This window comes from Laetiporus sulphureus, assembly GCF_001632365.1.
Source record: "Laetiporus sulphureus 93-53 unplaced genomic scaffold LAESUscaffold_43, whole genome shotgun sequence".
In the NCBI taxonomy this organism is placed as follows: Eukaryota; Fungi; Basidiomycota; class Agaricomycetes; order Polyporales; family Laetiporaceae; genus Laetiporus; species Laetiporus sulphureus.
In genome coordinates, this window is record NW_024468552.1 from 194,648 (window position 1) to 211,747 (window position 17,100).

General features: G+C 52.4%; 7 protein-coding genes across 7 annotated transcripts; 3 read left to right on the forward strand and 4 right to left on the reverse strand.

Moving 5' to 3' along the window:
- Window positions 1–660: 660 nt before the first annotated feature.
- LAESUDRAFT_751836 (uncharacterized protein) lies at window positions 661–1,682 on the reverse strand (the record flags this gene model as incomplete). Its single annotated transcript, XM_040911688.1, has 5 exons — window positions 661–755; window positions 991–1,208; window positions 1,245–1,394; window positions 1,454–1,600; window positions 1,621–1,682. 5 exons carry the CDS (start codon window positions 1,680–1,682, stop codon window positions 661–663), a joined length of 672 nt encoding a protein of 223 aa, XP_040760810.1.
- Window positions 1,683–2,982: 1,300 nt separating this feature from the next.
- Window positions 2,983–4,552, forward strand: LAESUDRAFT_729586 (glycoside hydrolase family 16 protein). Its single transcript, XM_040909665.1, has 3 exons — window positions 2,983–3,427; window positions 3,478–3,887; window positions 3,944–4,552. The coding sequence occupies exons 1-3, from the start codon at window positions 3,030–3,032 to the stop codon at window positions 4,054–4,056; spliced, it is 921 nt and encodes a 306-aa protein (XP_040760811.1). The 5' UTR covers window positions 2,983–3,029; the 3' UTR covers window positions 4,057–4,552.
- Window positions 4,553–4,873: 321 nt separating this feature from the next.
- LAESUDRAFT_383649 (uncharacterized protein) lies at window positions 4,874–5,465 on the reverse strand. The gene is made up of 3 exons (XM_040902260.1): window positions 5,280–5,465; window positions 5,185–5,218; window positions 4,874–5,119 (listed from the first exon to the last, which is right to left on the reverse strand). Exons 1-3 carry the CDS (start codon window positions 5,426–5,428, stop codon window positions 4,994–4,996), a joined length of 309 nt encoding a protein of 102 aa, XP_040760812.1. The 5' UTR covers window positions 5,429–5,465; the 3' UTR covers window positions 4,874–4,993.
- Window positions 5,466–5,897: 432 nt separating this feature from the next.
- LAESUDRAFT_684454 (elongation factor G mitochondrial) lies at window positions 5,898–9,259 on the forward strand. Its single transcript, XM_040905851.1, has 12 exons — window positions 5,898–6,311; window positions 6,365–6,616; window positions 6,675–6,751; window positions 6,803–6,958; window positions 7,015–7,537; window positions 7,594–7,692; window positions 7,746–7,889; window positions 7,953–8,252; window positions 8,311–8,530; window positions 8,589–8,735; window positions 8,792–8,814; window positions 8,886–9,259. The coding sequence occupies exons 1-12, from the start codon at window positions 6,015–6,017 to the stop codon at window positions 8,964–8,966; spliced, it is 2,319 nt and encodes a 772-aa protein (XP_040760813.1). The 5' UTR covers window positions 5,898–6,014; the 3' UTR covers window positions 8,967–9,259.
- A 566-nt stretch (window positions 9,260–9,825) lies between these two features.
- LAESUDRAFT_762275 (uncharacterized protein) lies at window positions 9,826–10,493 on the reverse strand (the record flags this gene model as incomplete). The annotated part of the gene is made up of 2 exons (XM_040913068.1): window positions 9,826–9,976; window positions 10,033–10,493. The coding sequence occupies 2 exons, from the start codon at window positions 10,491–10,493 to the stop codon at window positions 9,826–9,828; spliced, it is 612 nt and encodes a 203-aa protein (XP_040760814.1).
- A 4,118-nt stretch (window positions 10,494–14,611) lies between these two features.
- LAESUDRAFT_383922 (uncharacterized protein) lies at window positions 14,612–15,306 on the forward strand. The gene is made up of 3 exons (XM_040902262.1): window positions 14,612–14,699; window positions 14,850–14,990; window positions 15,069–15,306. Exons 2-3 carry the CDS (start codon window positions 14,856–14,858, stop codon window positions 15,165–15,167), a joined length of 234 nt encoding a protein of 77 aa, XP_040760815.1. The 5' UTR covers window positions 14,612–14,699; window positions 14,850–14,855; the 3' UTR covers window positions 15,168–15,306.
- Window positions 15,212–15,662, reverse strand: LAESUDRAFT_383766 (uncharacterized protein). Its single transcript, XM_040902261.1, has 2 exons — window positions 15,604–15,662; window positions 15,212–15,543 (listed from the first exon to the last, which is right to left on the reverse strand). Exon 2 carries the CDS (start codon window positions 15,520–15,522, stop codon window positions 15,256–15,258), a length of 267 nt encoding a protein of 88 aa, XP_040760816.1. The 5' UTR covers window positions 15,523–15,543; window positions 15,604–15,662; the 3' UTR covers window positions 15,212–15,255.
- Between the last annotated feature and the right edge of the window lie 1,438 nt (window positions 15,663–17,100).

Genomic DNA, 17,100 nt, shown 5'->3' on the forward strand with positions numbered 1-17,100 from the left:
GGTGCGGTCCGCCGGTGCGCTCGGCGCGTCAGTGGACTGCCTCCTTCAGAAAGTCTCTATATGTGAAATGGCGGAGGAATTTTCAACGTTGCTCAGGTTACAGTGCCCCTCGCGGTCGGAGGATATCCCGTCCTTGTCAGGGCAATACGTATCTCAGCGCAGCAGGTAGTATGCCGAACTCTCTCGGTTTTCTTGGGCATGTTGAGCACGACGGCACCCGCTCATCTAGATAGGAATCAGCACTGCCAATGAGGCGTTCCCGTCGCTTCTACATCATTGTTGGACTTCCATCACCTTTCGCATTATTGATAATTGAAAATTTAGACGGATATCCATTTTGTGGCATGTTTCAAGAGTCTGCCTGAGTGCATCAGATCACAAAGAGTGTGTTCCCCATGGCAGTACGCCAGTGTAGGCCTGGACGATACCGCATTTACCACGATTTCCGTTTCTGCTTATTTCCCTGATGCTTTTCGCCTCCGAAGCCTTCCGGAGTCCGACGATACTCATTGACAGCGTTGCGCTCGATGCAACGGTCTCATTCGCACTTTGACACAAGGGGCCCGCGTAGTATAGTGCATCCCATGCGTGCACGCCGCAATCCCGTCATTCCCTATGCCGAACAACAACGTTCGAGACCAATCAGGCATACATAATTCGTCACCGAAATGTGATTGATAATGTCCAGTGATCCGGGTTTCTCTTCTGTCCCTCGCGCAGCACCAGTGTGCCTAGAAATCGTGGGTACAACATGCCTGCCAGCCGGATTTGTAGTTGGAGTAGCTACTATAGCAGCCTGAGAGAGCTCTCTGTCGGTGTTGCACATAAATTGATCCGTTGCACATTTTTATGCGAACATTGAATATTGAGACCTGCCAAATTGGTACTGATCAAATCACAACGTTGGGAGTGATCGAGCCAGTGTGGCGCTGAGAAACAACGTTCGGAAGCATCTTGTCTCAGTTAACGCTTTGTCCGCCGAAAACTCACAAGATCGCAGTCGTGATTTTCGCAAAAGATCGTCTGTCTGAACTGGCCACATGAGCGGCAAGAGCTCTTCCATGCTACCCTTCGGTTTGCATCTGCGTTCAGTGTTCACAGCGCCATTTGTCATCTTCGTCAACGTTTGTTCGAAGATTTTTCGAAGGCATCTAGGTTCCTGATCCGCTGGAGGCCTTGTTTCCACGAGGACGTGGGAGTCGATTCGTCTATCATCAGAATGTCGCCTTTGCGTGGTCATTCACCGTAGTGGCCGGAATGCGGCCTCCGCGAAGTCGCTCATCCTCCTCCGCCGGTTCTCTATCATGCCAATTATGCTCATCTCTGCCCAAAATACCGCCCATACATTCGCCAGCTGGACCTTCTGGCCTCGAGCAAGGATTCCGTTTGGATATCTGTACCATTGAATCCTAACGTCAGGCACGACGAAGTCAGCGAGCTGTCAAGCGCTGACAAGCGATACGTGAGCCGACTAATGCTGTCATGAAACACCCTTGATGCCGGACTAGCCAAGTTTCGTCTTACAGCCCTCCATCGAAGCTCATCCTGGTTCTGCGCTTCATCCTTGGTCCATTGCCAGTTGGTAACTTGTGGAAGTCGTCTGCAACATGATGGGCGGACCCGAATCCTTGGGTGGGACGACCGAAGAAGGAGAGCAGGCACGCCAATCGGCCGGCGGACATTCAGCGGATCAGTGTCGTGTGTTTGCCGTGTGTTTGCCGTGTGTTTTCGCAGCCAGAACGAGTCCGTATAGTCGCCTCTGCTATGGTTCCGATAGGCGCGGGGGCTAATTGATGAGCACAGTGCGAGGCACCTAGCTTCTATCGCCGAACGTGCGCAGCTTTCCAACATGACATCGCGGGTTAACCTTCCCCTGTGCTGTGCGTGCCGAGACGGTAGATTGCGCATGCTTTCCGGACTCGGATAGATGCGCATACATCAGGGATTGCAGTTACTGTATGCGGCTCGGACTAGCATGGTCCCGTTATTTCTACATTGAGCAGGACCGAACACACGCTCATTTCGTGGGCGGAGCGATACTAATACTCTACTGTAGGAGACGGTCAGGCTTTCTTCACGCCTCCTGTTCCGGACGGCCCCCCACTCTCCTTCCTCCCTTACGAGTCTGCACACGTCTGCGGCTTCGACTATCATGTCCAGACGGTCGACATCGACGTCCTCCTCCATGAGGTCGAAGCGCAACCTACCTCCTCAACCGCCCATGCCCGTCTTCCTTGTCGATGGCCACCGCAGCGACAGTTCCGAGGACGTTCGTCGCGACCCGTTCCTCACCCCGCGCACCCCGCGCACTCCTGAGATGTCAGCCCATGAGTACTTCATGCCTAGCACGCCGAAAAGCGAGGTTGCAGATGCCGTTAATCCCTTCTCTCCTCCTGCTAGTGTCACCAGCTTCAGCGCAGAACAGACGATTCCTGGCACTTCGGCTACGTTGCATGCACGCACGGTGCATATCCCTAGTAGCGCGAGTTTGGAGGCGGGCCTCTCGCCCGTGCAGTCGAGTGGAGGCTCGCTGCTACCCTCTGTCGAGCGCCACAGTGGAGACGTCCAGATACACGAAACCCCTCGCACCAGTCTCCCCAATGTCCATTCGCAGGTCCGCAACTCGTTCATGTCTCCACCGGTCATGCCGCGTCGTGCCACAACATACGATCCCGGCGACGCAGTCTACCGACCTGGTCCCAAGACAGTCCAGTCGACTATGTTGACTGGCGAGATTGAAAAGCCCTGGATCAAGGAGAAGGACACTTATGCACGCTTATCTTACTTGATAACGTGGGCCGTCGCTTTCATTGGTATCGCGGGCGGAGTTATTCGCTGTTACTTTGGTTGGAAGGACGTTCCCCGCGTCGGCAATCTCTGCCCCATCATGGCGGACAACTTTGAAACCTTCGACCTCGAAAACACCTGGACTCGCGAGGTGGACATGGGCGGCTTTGGGTACGTGGCTCGCTCCGCAAAGTGTCGTCTCGTTTGCACTGACGTTGCGTCACAGAAACGGAGAATTCCAGATGACCACCGACTTCTCGAACAACTCGTACGTGAACGACGGCAAGCTGTACATCATGCCGACCCTCACGTCCGACGTCATCGGGTACGACAATGTCCTCAACGGCTATACGTACAACATCTCCGGCTGCACGAGCACGAACCTCACGTCCTGCGGCACGGTGTCGAACTCCAGCACTAGTACCGTCATTAACCCGGTCATGAGCGCGCGCATCTCGACGAAGAATAGCCACAGTATCAAATATGGCAAGGTCGAGGTGGTAGCCAAGCTCCCCGTAGGCGACTGGCTTTGGCCGGCGATCTGGATGTTGCCCGTGAACGATGTTTACGGTGCTTGGCCCGCATCCGGCGAAATTGATATCATGGAGTCACGCGGCAACGGCCCTTCGTACAAGGCACAGTAAGTGAAACCGCGTTTGCATGCGAATAGTTGCTCAATTTCTCGTGCAGAGGAGACAACTACGTGCGCTCCCAGCTGCAGTGGGGTCCCTTTAGCTTCCTCAACGCGGTGTCCAAGACATATGGCTGGTGGACGCAGCGCCGGTCCACATACGCCGAGGGATTCCACACATACGCCATCGAATGGACCGACAAGTTCATCCGCATATACGTCGACACCCGCTTGGACCACATGCTCGAGGTCAGCTTCAACGAGCCATTCTGGGACCGCGGCGACTTCCCCGACACGATCCTCAACGGCTCAGAGTACATCGAGACGCCCAATCCATGGGCCAACGGTACCACGAACGTCGCGCCGTTCGACCAGGAGTTCTATCTGCTGATCGACCTCGCCGTCGGCGGTACTAACGGGTGGTTCCCGGATGGCATTGGGAATAAGCCTTGGCTTGATGGCTCGACAGGTGAGCGACAATCTGTCCACATAGCCTCTGCTTGACGTACTGATGCACCATATCAGCGGCGATGCACGACTTCGCGCAGGCCCAAGAGACTTGGTATGCGACGTGGCCGCAGAACGTAGAAGATCGCGCGTTTGTCATCGACTCGGTGAAGATGTGGCAGTCGTGTTAGACGCGCGATCAGGATAAGAGGGACTAGTGCGCCGCGGACATCCCACGCTGACTGACTCAGTGAATCGATCAGCGCTCAGCGGCCGCCGCTGTCTCGTTGTTTGTGCATCAGTCGATCAGGCACGCTTCTCGTGTCTTCTGTTCTGGACTGCCCCTGCGAATCGTGTATGGCCCGACGGGCTCTGCCTGTGAGCTTGGATGTGGTACACCGTTCTCTCCTTCGCTAGACTCTCCTTTCTCCGTCCTGGGCGGGCGCATTCGTCTTGTAGTGCAGCACTTTACTTGTGGCACTGCTCGTGTTTTTTTTTTTCTTCAGCTCCTCGGCTGCCGGAACATTATAGTACAGTTCTTGTTTAGCATACGTTTGGCGGACATACTAAGCTGTACCGATACCTATAGACAGTCTGTGGCTAGATATTTGGACGAGAATACGTATGTACCTGCTCGCGGAAAGCTTACGGAGGATGTGAATGCGTATTGAACAACATAGGGCAGTACTTACAGTCGACTAGAAGCGCACTCGTCAGCATCATTGACCAGCTCGTGTTGAATGTCGAGAGTTCGTCGGCGAAGCGGGATGAACTGCTTGACCAGCTGCGAAGCAGATTTGTACGAAATATTGACATGGCGCATCATCCGGGCTCCATGACCTAGAACTGGCTTGAAGCGTACTACGTCCTCATTATCCAGCTTGTTCATCTCCGCAGAGCTTCCGGAACAGGATCAAGTTACGTCGGGACGTTCCAGTCATCCTGGAGTCGGCGATTCTATGCAAGTACAGGACACCACTCAGTTATTGGCCTTCGTGGTACCTTTTGATACTGAGCGAAACGATAGGAGCGTTAGCATTGCTCAAATAGTTGCGGAAGAAACCTCTTTTCAGGATAAGAACGCGGCAAAAAAGCTTGCATATGTCTGCATCGCATCGAGTGGTATCATCAAATCCAGGGATATCGAGCAATATCACGGTTCGACCGGCAATTTGAATGCCCTCGAGGCCTCAACTGCGCTTGTACATGACTCGAGACCGCGGTAAGAGAAGAGCCGCTGACAAGATTGATGAACTGCATATGTTAAAATGTTTCATGATTATCTGAATAGTCTCTCGACAGCTCAGACTCAGACAGACCGTTGGCTTTCCCGAATCAGTGACTCCCATCACTCTGTAAGAGAGAATGCATCGTCAACATGAGCATCGAGCACAGAAACGAGACTTGCACGAACGCTATCGCGACCTCTTCGTCGTCGTTGGCCCTCTTCGCATTCCTGGCCCCCTCATAGCCATGTTCCGTCGAGTAGCTCCCATTCGATAATAAGAGTAGACTATGTTGGCGGAAGAAATATTGCTCAAACGGCGCACTCACTAGAGACATGGAGGTATTTTCGAGCGTGCTATATGCTGTGACGAATGTTAATCAGATAGTCAACCTTTAACAATAATAAGTGGACGTTACATGTGCCGCCGCAAATCTAGAATATGTTAGCCACAAAGAAACTGTGGTATATTACAAACCATAGTTTGGGAGTATTATACTTCCCATAAGAAATTCAACATAACGGATTGGGGGGGGTTGACATTTATATTTCCATATTTGTGACTACACGCATTCTGCGAAGTTTGAATTTGCCCTGTAGGATTTTGCACAATCCCATGTATGGTCTCAGATGTTAATTTTACTAGAAAATTGCGACCAACACAAATAATGAACTAGAATCTGACTATCTAATTATCATTTGCTAAGCATTACACGCTTGAAAATGGCACCACCCGTGACTGTCGTAGCGCGGTCACGCCGCGGTGGCGCAACAAGCTAGATCGGTAAAAGCCGAAGTAGGTCTCAAGCGCATTTCGAGTTCCTCAATCCCTTTTGAGCCACCTGCTTTCTTCAGCGCAAAGTCCGACTCTCGGCTGTTCTTCGTAGGGTGCTCTGTGCGGCGGGTACGCTGGTGGAGAAGACGATGAGGGCTTTCCAGGTCCTCCAGACATGCCTACGAGCAAGACCGACTCAGCTAAGGTCTTCCGTTGCTCGGCCGTGGTCTTATACTCCTCGACGGAATGCGACAGCAGCAGCTGCGTTGAAGCCTACCGAAGCGGAGGAACCATCTGCTGCGGCTGCATACCCGCTCTCTGAAGCAGACTTAACACGTCTCAAGTTCCAGCGGAATATTGGCGTGTCCGCCCACATAGACTCTGGCAAGACTACTCTTACAGAACGAATATTGTATTATACTGGACGCATCAGAGATATTCACGAGGTACCCGTTCCTGTGGTTTCCGGCATTTTTTCGTGCTAGACTTTCTGCTCTAGGTTAGAGGCCGCGACAATGTCGGAGCGAAGATGGACAGCATGGAACTTGAGAGGGAGAAGGGTATCACCATCCAGAGTGCCGCTACGTTCTGCGACTGGGTCGCCAGCATGCCCGCTACTGGGGAAAAAGAGAAGTACGCTATTAACATTATTGATACTCCCGGTCACGTCGACTTCACAATCGAGGTCGAGCGTGCCCTGCGAGTTCTTGATGGTGCAATCCTCGTTCTATGTGCGGTTTCTGGTGTCCAGGTGCGCATTCCACTGTATATGCGAGCGAAAAATTATCTCAACTCACATTGTCGGTCAGAGTCAAACGACGACGGTCGATCGGCAAATGAGACGGTATGACGTCCCTCGGATTTCGTTTATTAACAAGATGGATAGGTAGATCTAATCACACTCGTCCTAAATTCTGCGTAAATAATTGCTTGCTAGGGCCGGCGCCAATCCATGGCGTGTTATTGACCAGATTCGGACAAAGCTGAGGATTTCCGCAGCTGCTGTACAAGTCCCTATCGGCGTCGAAGACGGGCTCAAGGGTGTCATCGACTTGGTGCGTTGGAAAGCCGTCTATAATGAGGGCGAGAAGGGGTGCGCTCAGTGAATCGAATCGTCTCCGACCGGGATAATTGACGTGTCTCACTCAGCAACAATATCGTAGAGTCGGACGAGATTCCCGAGTCGGTGCTGGAGCTGGCGAAGGCAAAACGGCGTGAGCTTGTCGAGCAGCTCGCCGAGGTCGATGACGAGATCGGCGAGATGCTGATCATGGACGAAGACCCTAACACGCAGCAGCTCGCCGAGGCCATCCGCCGTGCCACAGTTGGACTCAAGTTTTCGCCGGTGTTCATGGGTTCGGCCGTCAAGAACATGTCCGTGCAGCCGCTGCTTGATGGTGTATGCGCTTACCTGCCGACACCTTCGGAGTCTTCTGTCGTCGCACATGATACGTCGCTGCCGGCAGATGCTCCGCCTGTTCCTCTCGTTCCTGCTGCGAGAGCGCCCTTGGTCGCGCTTGCCTTCAAGCTGGAGGAGGGTCGCTTCGGACAGTTGACGTACATGCGGGTGTACCAGGGCAGCATGCGCAAGGGACAGTTCATCTTCCACGCTCGCACGGGGAAAAAGGTCAAGGTTCCCCGCTTGGTGCGCATGCACAGTAACGAGATGGAGGTATGTCTGAGTTATGCGAGTGCCTTTCAAAAGACTTCAATCTCACTGGACCATAGGATATCGAAGAAATCGGCCCCGGTGAAATATGTGCTATTTTTGGTGTCGACTGTGCGTCTGGTGATACATTCACCGATGGGACGTCGAGCTATTCCATGGTACGTGCGTTGATTGTTACAGAGAATTATCGTACATATCTTTCGAACCGCAGTCGTCCATGTTCGTGCCAGAGCCCGTCATTTCTCTATCCATCAAGCCATTGGGCCAAGAGACACCGAATTTTTCTCGTGCCTTGAATCGCTTCCAGAAGGAGGATCCTACGTTCCGCGTTCACATCGACAAGGAGAGCAAAGAGGTATTGCGCTATCCATATCCTTCACAATCTTCTATTTGAATGACGGAATCTGCCGTTTCTCAGACCATTATTTCCGGCATGGGCGAGCTTCATCTCGAAATCTACGTGGAGCGCATGAAGCGTGAGTACAACGTTGAATGTGCCACCGGCAAGCCCCGTGTGGCTTTCCGCGAGATGCCCACTCAGCGCTCGGATTTCTTCTACACCCACAAGAAGCAGACCGGCGGTGCCGGCCAATACGCACGCGTTATTGGCTACGTCGAGCATATGGAAGCCGATCCAACGACGGGCAAGGACGTCGCCTTCGAGAACCTCGTCATGGGAGGAAACATCCCCGCCGGCTACATCCCGGCTTGTGAGAAGGTGGCTTCATTGGTGCCTTTTCTGCGTGCCTGTTCGGCATCTCACTCGGACTTTGCAGGGCTTCTATGAAGCGTTGGAAAAGGGAAGTTTGTCTGGGAACGCCGTGTGCAACTGTCGTTTCGTGCTCCAGGACGGTCTGGCCCATGCCGTCGACTCCTCTGAACTCGCGTTTCGAGTGGCCGCTATTGGCGCGTTCCGCGAAGTCTATTCGAAACTGAAGCCCGTCATCCTCGAGCCGATCATGAAGGTCGAGGTCGTCGCCCCTGCCGAGTTCCAGAGTAAGTCCAGCCGCAGCGAACCTAGAGGCTTGATGGTAACTGAGTCGTTGTATTCCAGGCGCCGTGATAGGTGGGCTGAACCAGCGGCGAGGTACGATTATCGACAGCGAGGTGCGGGATGACGAGTTCACCGCGATCGCCGAGGTCGCTCTCAACGATATGTTCGGCTACTCGAGTCATCTTCGCGGCATCACGCAAGGCAAAGGTCAGCCGCTGTTACTTTCCCCTTTTCTAGTACATTGCTGACTGTGCGCGGAACAGGTGAATTCAGCATGGAGTACAAGGTGAGCCGCATTCTAACGTATGCCACCATGGCTGTGCTGACTGTTTTTCTTCTTCTTTTTTCAATCAACAGAACCATATGCCGGTGCTGCCGAACGTGCAGAAGGAGATGGAAGAGGCCTACAGGAAGACCCTGCCGCAGGCTAAAAAGTAGATGGATGTCATACAAGTATTGCTATAATATAGATCGTGCTTTCGTTGTTGTCTCACGGCATCTCCCACACTCTGCTCTATACATACGTATTCGTTCCCTCACGCTCGGTATACGATGGCTCGTCGAGGATATGCCGGTTGAGGCGATGCATGATGATGTGCAGTGTCGTAGGCGTTCTGGTGTTGCCTTCAGTGGCAATGCGTCGGACGAGGCAGTGGCTTAGACTATTCGCTGGTCCGACGTTGGGCTTGTGCAGTTGGAGTGGTTGTAGTTTCATCTGATGCATTCTTTTCACAGGTTATTGCACGCAATCTAAGCGTGGTGGATGATAGATCTGAAAATGCAGTAGTTCCGCCTGTTTCAGCGCGAGACTGTACGTTATGGCACGGGAGACGTTTCACCATTTGGGACCGCTTTTTTGTAACAAATCCTCCTCGAGGTATGTAAATGGAACTTTAAACAAACGAAATTATAGGATGAAAAATGGTGTCATGTCTCCTGACGGAGTCTCGTACCATGGACAGAGCGTGCGATCCTTTGTCGAACACGTACTCTAGCATGCGCCAAAGATGAATATTATGACTGTTCACCAGTGTATTGTGGAACACTTATAAGTCCGTTATCTACCCCTTCGTGGCTTCAGGCCTGACAATCCAGACGGGTCACCGGACACCGGTCATCCATGAGGTTAAACAAGCATAGCTGAGTCGATACTCAGGCTCGTGGAACACGGCTAAGATACAGTACGCCAAGACGTTCGTCATTTTGATGTGGTACCTACTGCTAGGTTCGAGAAATATCCATCTGCCAACCTCCTATACATTGCACCTTGCATCGTTTAAACACTGTTTGAACACTCTTAAACCTCGGTGGGAGGCTCATCGAAACCAACAACTGCATCGAATGCACTGGCAACTGTCTTGAAGCCCATGCTTGCGGCAGATGCTGGCGAGTTCTCTGAATCGGAGGCTGATGCGCCGGATGGGTCGACCATATATTTTACCGTGTCACTAGATAGTAGTGAGCGACTCATGGAGGATAGACATACACACATGCATTCACTCACCCGGTCTCGTGCGCAGCAATGGATGACAGGCTAGCCGGAGGGACGTGTTCCTTCACAGCGCCCGATATTGCGATCGCTAGGTCCTTGCTCGGGATACCAAGCGCAAGCGCCAACTCTTCGATACTCTGATCCACGCTAGGCTGAGGATCTTTTCGTGACCATCCACTAGCATCACAATCCAGACCTGACCATACATTTTGGCCACTGCCCTGAATCACGGGCGGCTTTCTTCCCAGAGCAAGATTCCACCAGCCGCCCATTTCTGTCTTCCACTGCATGAGGCGCCAGGCGTAGAACGCGAGGATAGCTGCGGCAAGGATCACGAGAGCGTAGGTGAATCGGGAGAATGGAACATTGCTCAACGGTGGAGAGACGGAGCGCAGGGCTTTCTTTCGGTCGCGCGGTGGCGGAATGTCGGACTCGGACTGCACTGCGATGTCGTTATGTATGGCTTGCGACATGGTGGTGTGTGAGTAAGGTTGGGAGTGGGCACGCAGCGCACTGTCTTATATTCCCCCGCCCTCCTCCTTTGAGGTGGAGGCTCACCCCACCACTGGTGATGTCACTGCTGCCCAGCGGTGACGCGGTCATGTGATCGTGACCAGTCGGGCGCTTCACATGCACTTATACGCCACTCTAACTTCTTAGGGAGGTGCTTCTGCCTGCACCCTCTTACATTAATGTCGAGACCGGTCTCGCGCCGCTATAGTCAATCCATGTTTTAACTGTCGTTTCATTTCCCGTACGCTCCTGTACGTCCCGTAAGACCTAGACGGTTCACATCCTTTCGCGCTCGACTTACCATGGTCCCGCCAATGTTCGCTTTGGGCTTGAAGCTTTGAGGTGACATGACATATCAGAGACTGCTCAGTCGTTCAGCTGTATGAACTCACCTCGAACTGGTCAATGAAAGCGAGATTGTTCTGTAACAGAGTCTTGATGAACCCTTAAGATGACGCGCCACAATCAAGACCTGCTCAATCATCCATTCAATACGCACTCACCGTAGCCTAGTCATATCAGTCTTGAAGGAGCCTTGAAGTGATGCACCGACCTGCGCTGAATGTAAGTCAGGATGTCATTGGGAAAAATGCAAATGACGAACATTGACGTGCACCATTGTCTCATGTTCAGACACACAAGCATATGAATTCTTAAGAAAGCAGAAGAACACGTCGAACCATGGAAGAAATCCACTCCGAGGCGTCAAGGTGATTGAAAAATGTTCGAGAGTCGTCGTTCTATGGCGGGAGGGAAGGCACGAACGGAGGAGCGGAAAGCTCTGCTGTTACTAAGCTGTCTGACAACTGCATGTCTTGAACCTAAAGGGGTTCTCGGCGAACCATTGCATCGTGGTGCTCCAGGAGTGGTCGACTTCTACTTTGCGATCAACCTCGTAGTCGGCAGGCTGTGAGGATGGTCGTATCATTCCTGCACGCATTCCTGCACGGAGGGCTGCTACTCGGAGTTTGGAGCCGATGACTGGCACGTTGGTGCATAACCTCCATCAGGCGCTGCCGACGGCAAACGAGAGCACCGTTGGCTCGTTCGCGGATAAGAATGTGTTCTAAAGCAGCATGCCTGCTCCGTCAACCCCATGATGATTCTCCCGAGAAGAGGTCCGCTTGCCATCGCTTACAATCACCATGCATCCGTCTTCCGTTCCCTGGAGCCCTTTAAGTGTATCCAAATGCGCTATTCTGACTCCTTCGCGACGTAAGAACCACGGATTGATGGATATCGTCTGGATGGAGGACCATATGCGAGAGCGAGGAAGGAGGAGGGGGGAAGGAGGGCTGTCGTGCTACGTGCTTTTTTGTGAGAGCTAGGCGGTTGTAGGGATTACGCAGCGGTCGTGTTAGCTATGATTTCTGGCCTCTTGGTTACTAGAAACCCTTCGGCAACGAGTGTGCGTGGTTGAATAGCCAAATGAACCGGTAGAGACGTGCAATGATTGGAATGAGAGCATGACAGAGTGGCGATGAGATTTTCAGATTGGGAAAAAATCTGAGATTGTTATTTGCCCGCACTATGTTGCAAGACGTAGACGTAGGGGGCGTGCGTCTGAAGGTGTTGGGTGGCCATCGCACGTGGAAGGGAGTGTTGAAATAACGACTGGTTGGGGCGCAGATTGACAACTCTCGATGCAAGTCAACGTGAGCAGGATATGAAGGCGTCGTCAGGGTGGCATAAATGGGATATTGAACACGACTACCAGAGAGCAATTGAGTAAGTGCAGGTTGACAGAGGTCCACGCAGTGAAGCGTGGTGCCTCCGCGTGCCACTGCTCGCTTCCCGCGCCGCGGCTACTGCTGCGACCACCACTCCGTTCCTCCTCAGGATGGCCTCCTAAGTAGCTGGACTCTGGCGAATATCTTGTTAACTGGCTGGTCATCGTCTGCGATTTTCTGGATCACAATCATGCGTCGCTTGAGGTGTCAATTTCTGCTGCTAGATGTAGCAGTTCAGAACCGCTCGAAGTCGGTCAACCAGCTTCATGGTTTTGTTCTGATCACTCCAAATGTTGTGGCGAACGTCCTGTATGTACAAGACAAACTCGCGGCATGAACGATGTGAGGAAGGCGACGGCGTCCTGGGAAGCGATGGCGAAGGGATGAGACGTTCAAACTTCGTGTATTAGGTCTTCCACAGCTGTTGCTGCCCGACTCGGCGTTCGTGTTTACGTCTGCCGTGGATCATAAGAACACGTTTGATTCCTTCGCGAGAGTCGCGAATTATGGGCGACATTTGCCGAACAGACTGGCAGAGGTGCGTCCTGCTCGTTATACATCTCTTTGATAACAACAGAACCGTTTCATGGCGCGCTCCTTCCGTTGGTGAGCATATTTTGGATGCCTCGCGTGTGGTTGACCGTGTAGGCCTGTCGAAGACGATCGTGGAGTCTTGTCATAATCTTCTTTCCCTCCTCATGCACATGGCTGACGTGGAGCAGACTGCATTCGCGCCGCGCATGTCGTGACTGAAGATGCTGCGAAGTCCTCGAGAGTTCGTCCGCCCTTGGATTCGCTACTGTGGAGTCAAATACGGGAGAATACGGGGCTTCACGATGGTGCGCTCATCCAACGTTTTGAGGCGTGCTTCTCGTGTTTCTCAGGTTATCATTGACATACCGTCAATGCAGGACAAAATGTCCGTACAGGACCTCAACCATTCGACCACCATCGACTCGAACCAGTGATGACTTTGCCTAACGGGCGCTTCTGACTGTGGCCCCGTGACGAGACCTTCCGTGACGACGTGACATCGTCACCGTCACAGAGTCACTAACCGCCGGGGAAGGGTGGGATGCGAGTTGTCGAAGAGCAAGGGACGGTCTGTCAAGCAGACTTATCAGCATAAAGGGCGCGGAAGATATCTCACCAAAGGTTGAGACTGTCTACGCCAGCGGGTACGCGTTCAAAATCACTGCAGACGTTGATCACGGCTTCCGCGGACCTTTGATGGTGTCGCATGCGCAGACATCGCGGGCGGGGCCGACCACACGCTCTTTATATTCTGATGGAGCTGGAAGCAGGTCAGTTTGAGGCCCTTGCCCATCCATTGGTCTGTCAGAAAGGATTGTACAGACGTCGCGGCGACAATGTCGCCGTTGTGCATTGATCTTGTTGGTATCATTTGATGGCGCTTTCCTGGTCGGCATTGACAATTTGAACTCGTTGATTGCACCTTATAGCTAGAGAATGGACACCAAGACAGAGGTCGCCATCATGGATCGTTCGCGGAAGTAGAATGCACGGTGTCGCGGAAAACAAAATGAGAGTCGCGTCGTCGCCGCGGCGGTGTGTGTGGTGCTTTAATATATGGGCGGTAACCTTCCCAAAAGCAGGCAAAATCGCCGCTTCTTGGACCACACGATTTGATACGGTGAACTGTCTCTGCGCGACGAGACGAATCTTGGCTGGCTTGCGGTGCTGCTCTCTTGCTTGCATCTATCCTGGTGCAGCATTGATTACTAGCTTAAAGTGGGATGATATCGACTGGCATCGGTTAGCTCACTTGAAACAGGCTTCTCGTCATGGCATATGCTCCAGCGGACTTGTCCTGGCCTTCATGATATTCTCTGCGTGCGCGACCCGACAGATGCCGTCCAGCTCAGCTTTCTGGCTCAACGGCTCCCCAACTATCATTCAACTTAATGGCGCGGGTCTCACCGTAGACGATGGTGAAATCGGCCACGTATGGGTTCATCCGGTTGCTTCATCGATAGCACAGGGAACGATTGGAAGCTCAAAACCGACGCCGAAATCATCGACCGATGTGGAAGCAATTGTGATCGGGAGGGGTCGCTGTGTCGCCGTCGTCAATCAGGAAGCGAGCCGGCTCCTCATAAAGAGCGTGAACATTGCCGGCGTGTGTGGGAGACAAACCAGAGGACGATGTCTTTGCCGTGAATCCGGGCGTGTTTGAATGCCACCGATCTTCAAAACGGGCAGCGCCAGGAGACTGAGGAACTGCGCCTTCACCACTGCCGTGAGGCCGCTGCGTCGCTATCACGTCGTGCGTCTTGTATTCCGTTCTCGCATCTTCTCACCAGCCGACGTACGTTCTAACAGTATGCTGTACTCGTACTCTTTGTTGAATAGACGCATCAGAGGACGTGCATCGCTGGAGCTGGCTGCGATGCTCGACTGTCGGGTTACGACACGGTGAGTACGTTTGTCTTGTGCGGCTGCAAATTTCAGGCCAGACTTCCGTGTATCGTGACACGTCTCCCAGGCTCTGGTCGACGTTCGTTGATTCTGGTACCGACTGTGATCCGCAATTTGCTTGCACGCCTAATTCTCTCCGTTTGCAAGGACGCTATGTTGAGGATTTGTTCAACTTGCATTCTGCCATGGACTCGTGCATGGGGTCTTCGGGGAATTGCCACCGTACTCGTTCTGATATGCATCGTATTTGTCGTTGGCGCACGCTTGCGGTCATATCGCTTTTACTTGGTGCGTGAAGAGTGCGCATCTTGCTGCCTTGCTGCGTATCATACCGAGAATGATGGATTGTGTTTTGCTCTATGTCAGTTCATCCAACGTATCTTGGTGAACGACTTCACATGGGCTTGTAGGGCTTTTGGAACCTTGATCGCTGACGCAACCGACATTCTTGATGCATCGCACTGATCAAACTATTTGTGTAGCTCGTTGTTGCCGTGCGCAGTCACTCAGTATCGCACACATCAGAATGTCTGGTTTGATCATTCCTTTTCTGTTACTTGAAGTCTGAACTTGATTTATGAAGAGCAGTCTCTGCGTTAGGCGTCTTCGACTTGTACATATTTGACGAGTTTGCGCTTGATACATGTCTTGTGTTTGAGGTCACTCGCACACTGCACCGACATCGAGGTTGCAATGAACACAATTCTGTGTATTGTCTGTTCTCCAGTCTCCCCACCATCGAGTATGTACTGAAAACATCCCACAGTGTTCCTAGCCCTGCCATTCCTAACACCGATGTCTTTCTCATCGCTACGAGCATTATTCGAACGCGAAAGGTATGCTGAACATAGCAAAAATATTGAGCATAATGGTGAGCACAGATGTCAGGACGACGGCTCACCACATGGGCGCACACATGTTGTTTCGTACTACGAATACACCCGCAATGCCACTGAACATCACAGCCATTTCTGCTTTAGATCAGCGGCATGATTGATCAATGATGCTAACACAGAGTCCGGGCCAAGCAAGAGTGATAGTCAGAGTGGACTGAACGAAGGGGCTGAGCAATCCGCAGGGTCCGTGAAATTGGACGCGGTGATGGGGATCCGCGCTGTCCATGGCTTTCCAAATGCGGAGGGAGAATTCTGGATCGAAGATGGCAACAGCCGAATATAGCGCCGGTGAAGTCGCGCTGTAGACGGCGCGTTCACCACGTGACCTAACATATCGGTCACGTGCGAGACATTTAAAAAAGGTATGTGTTATATACTACCAAGGAGGTTCACTATCATAGAGTGCCTTACAGTATATGCGAAGCTGAATGCCGAGAGAAACGAGCATCGGAGAGAGAGAACCTTGTAGAAACAATTGTGGCTACCATAGTTAGACGCCCGTACAAACTTTCAATGATTGAGTTTGTAGCATCTGCGATGCGGTTCTTGCTCTCGACTCGGTCTGTAGGAATTCAATCTATCACTTTCTATGCTACCGAGTTACCAATGCACCGAGGATCAAGCGTTCTGTTTTCTTCGGCAGTAGCATCCAGAGTCCAGACCATAGAAAATGTTGGAATGAGTGCCATGGCCGCCGACTATTGGGCTCATGCAGCAGCAAGCTCGTGCGATTCGCGCATATATACGGGAAAGTTACGTTCTGAATCACTCTTGTTATGATTCCGCACTTTGAATGGGGAGAGAAAATCCCTAGCCTGATCCGATACTGAATAGACGTCTCAACTGCATCTGTATCGATACGCATTGGCTAGCGATTGGCACATTTGCAATTGACGAATGAGTTGAGACTGTCAATTACCTTCGTGACAGTACCGCGGCCGTCCTCCTCCGTTCTCAGCGGCCTTGACCTCCATGGACCACGCCGGTCAGGTCAGCGAATGCTTCCAGCTCTTTGGAGCATTTGCGCATAGCTCCTGAGCGGTCTTCTGGGATCATCATGTTTCAACCCGGAGCCGAAGATTGATTGCGCACGTTATGCGGACGTCCAGGAAGGACGTGATGTAAATGGTAAATTTCAGGGCGTCATCATCTTCTGACATTAACAGCACTTTTCACCGTGCAGATGTGCCTCCCGCCGCAATATTCATGGCCGCGCAGCTTTGTCAAACATCTTCCAAAGAGATGTGTTCCTAATTGGAGTGAGTTACCCTCACAGTTCGAAGCAGGCAACAAGGGAAGATTGATAGCGTCGAACATTCCGAGTAGACGGACCTAGGCTGTACATCCGCATTTTCTGCTATCAGAATCACGCAAGGCACGATCGTCAATACAAGAACTCTGCGAAGATTGGTCCTGCGGCTGCTGTCTGAGCCGACGCGTTGGCTCAGCGCAACACTCTCTGGCGCCCGCCTGGGAGACGGCCTGACTGAACATCGATCCAG

Coding starts and splice junctions, on each gene's coding strand:
- LAESUDRAFT_383922 (XM_040902262.1), top strand. CDS start 14,856: ATGTTGAGGATTTGTTCAACTTGCATTCTGCCATGGACTCGTGCATGG. Junction 14,991..15,068: donor GGTCATATCGCTTTTACTTG/GTGCGTGAAGAG, acceptor GCTCTATGTCAG/TTCATCCAACGTATCTTGGT.
- LAESUDRAFT_729586 (XM_040909665.1), top strand. CDS start 3,030: ATGACCACCGACTTCTCGAACAACTCGTACGTGAACGACGGCAAGCTG. Junction 3,428..3,477: donor GGCCCTTCGTACAAGGCACA/GTAAGTGAAACC, acceptor TTTCTCGTGCAG/AGGAGACAACTACGTGCGCT. Junction 3,888..3,943: donor TTGGCTTGATGGCTCGACAG/GTGAGCGACAAT, acceptor GCACCATATCAG/CGGCGATGCACGACTTCGCG.
- LAESUDRAFT_383766 (XM_040902261.1), bottom strand. CDS start 15,522: ATGCTCGTAGCGATGAGAAAGACATCGGTGTTAGGAATGGCAGGGCTA.
- LAESUDRAFT_383649 (XM_040902260.1), bottom strand. CDS start 5,428: ATGTCTCTAGTGAGTGCGCCGTTTGAGCAATATTTCTTCCGCCAACAT. Junction 5,219..5,279: donor GACGAAGAGGTCGCGATAGC/GTTCGTGCAAGT, acceptor TCTCTCTTACAG/AGTGATGGGAGTCACTGATT. Junction 5,120..5,184: donor CTGATTCGGGAAAGCCAACG/GTCTGTCTGAGT, acceptor TAACATATGCAG/TTCATCAATCTTGTCAGCGG.
- LAESUDRAFT_684454 (XM_040905851.1), top strand. CDS start 6,015: ATGAGGGCTTTCCAGGTCCTCCAGACATGCCTACGAGCAAGACCGACT. Junction 6,312..6,364: donor GCATCAGAGATATTCACGAG/GTACCCGTTCCT, acceptor TTTCTGCTCTAG/GTTAGAGGCCGCGACAATGT. Junction 6,959..7,014: donor TATAATGAGGGCGAGAAGGG/GTGCGCTCAGTG, acceptor TGTCTCACTCAG/CAACAATATCGTAGAGTCGG.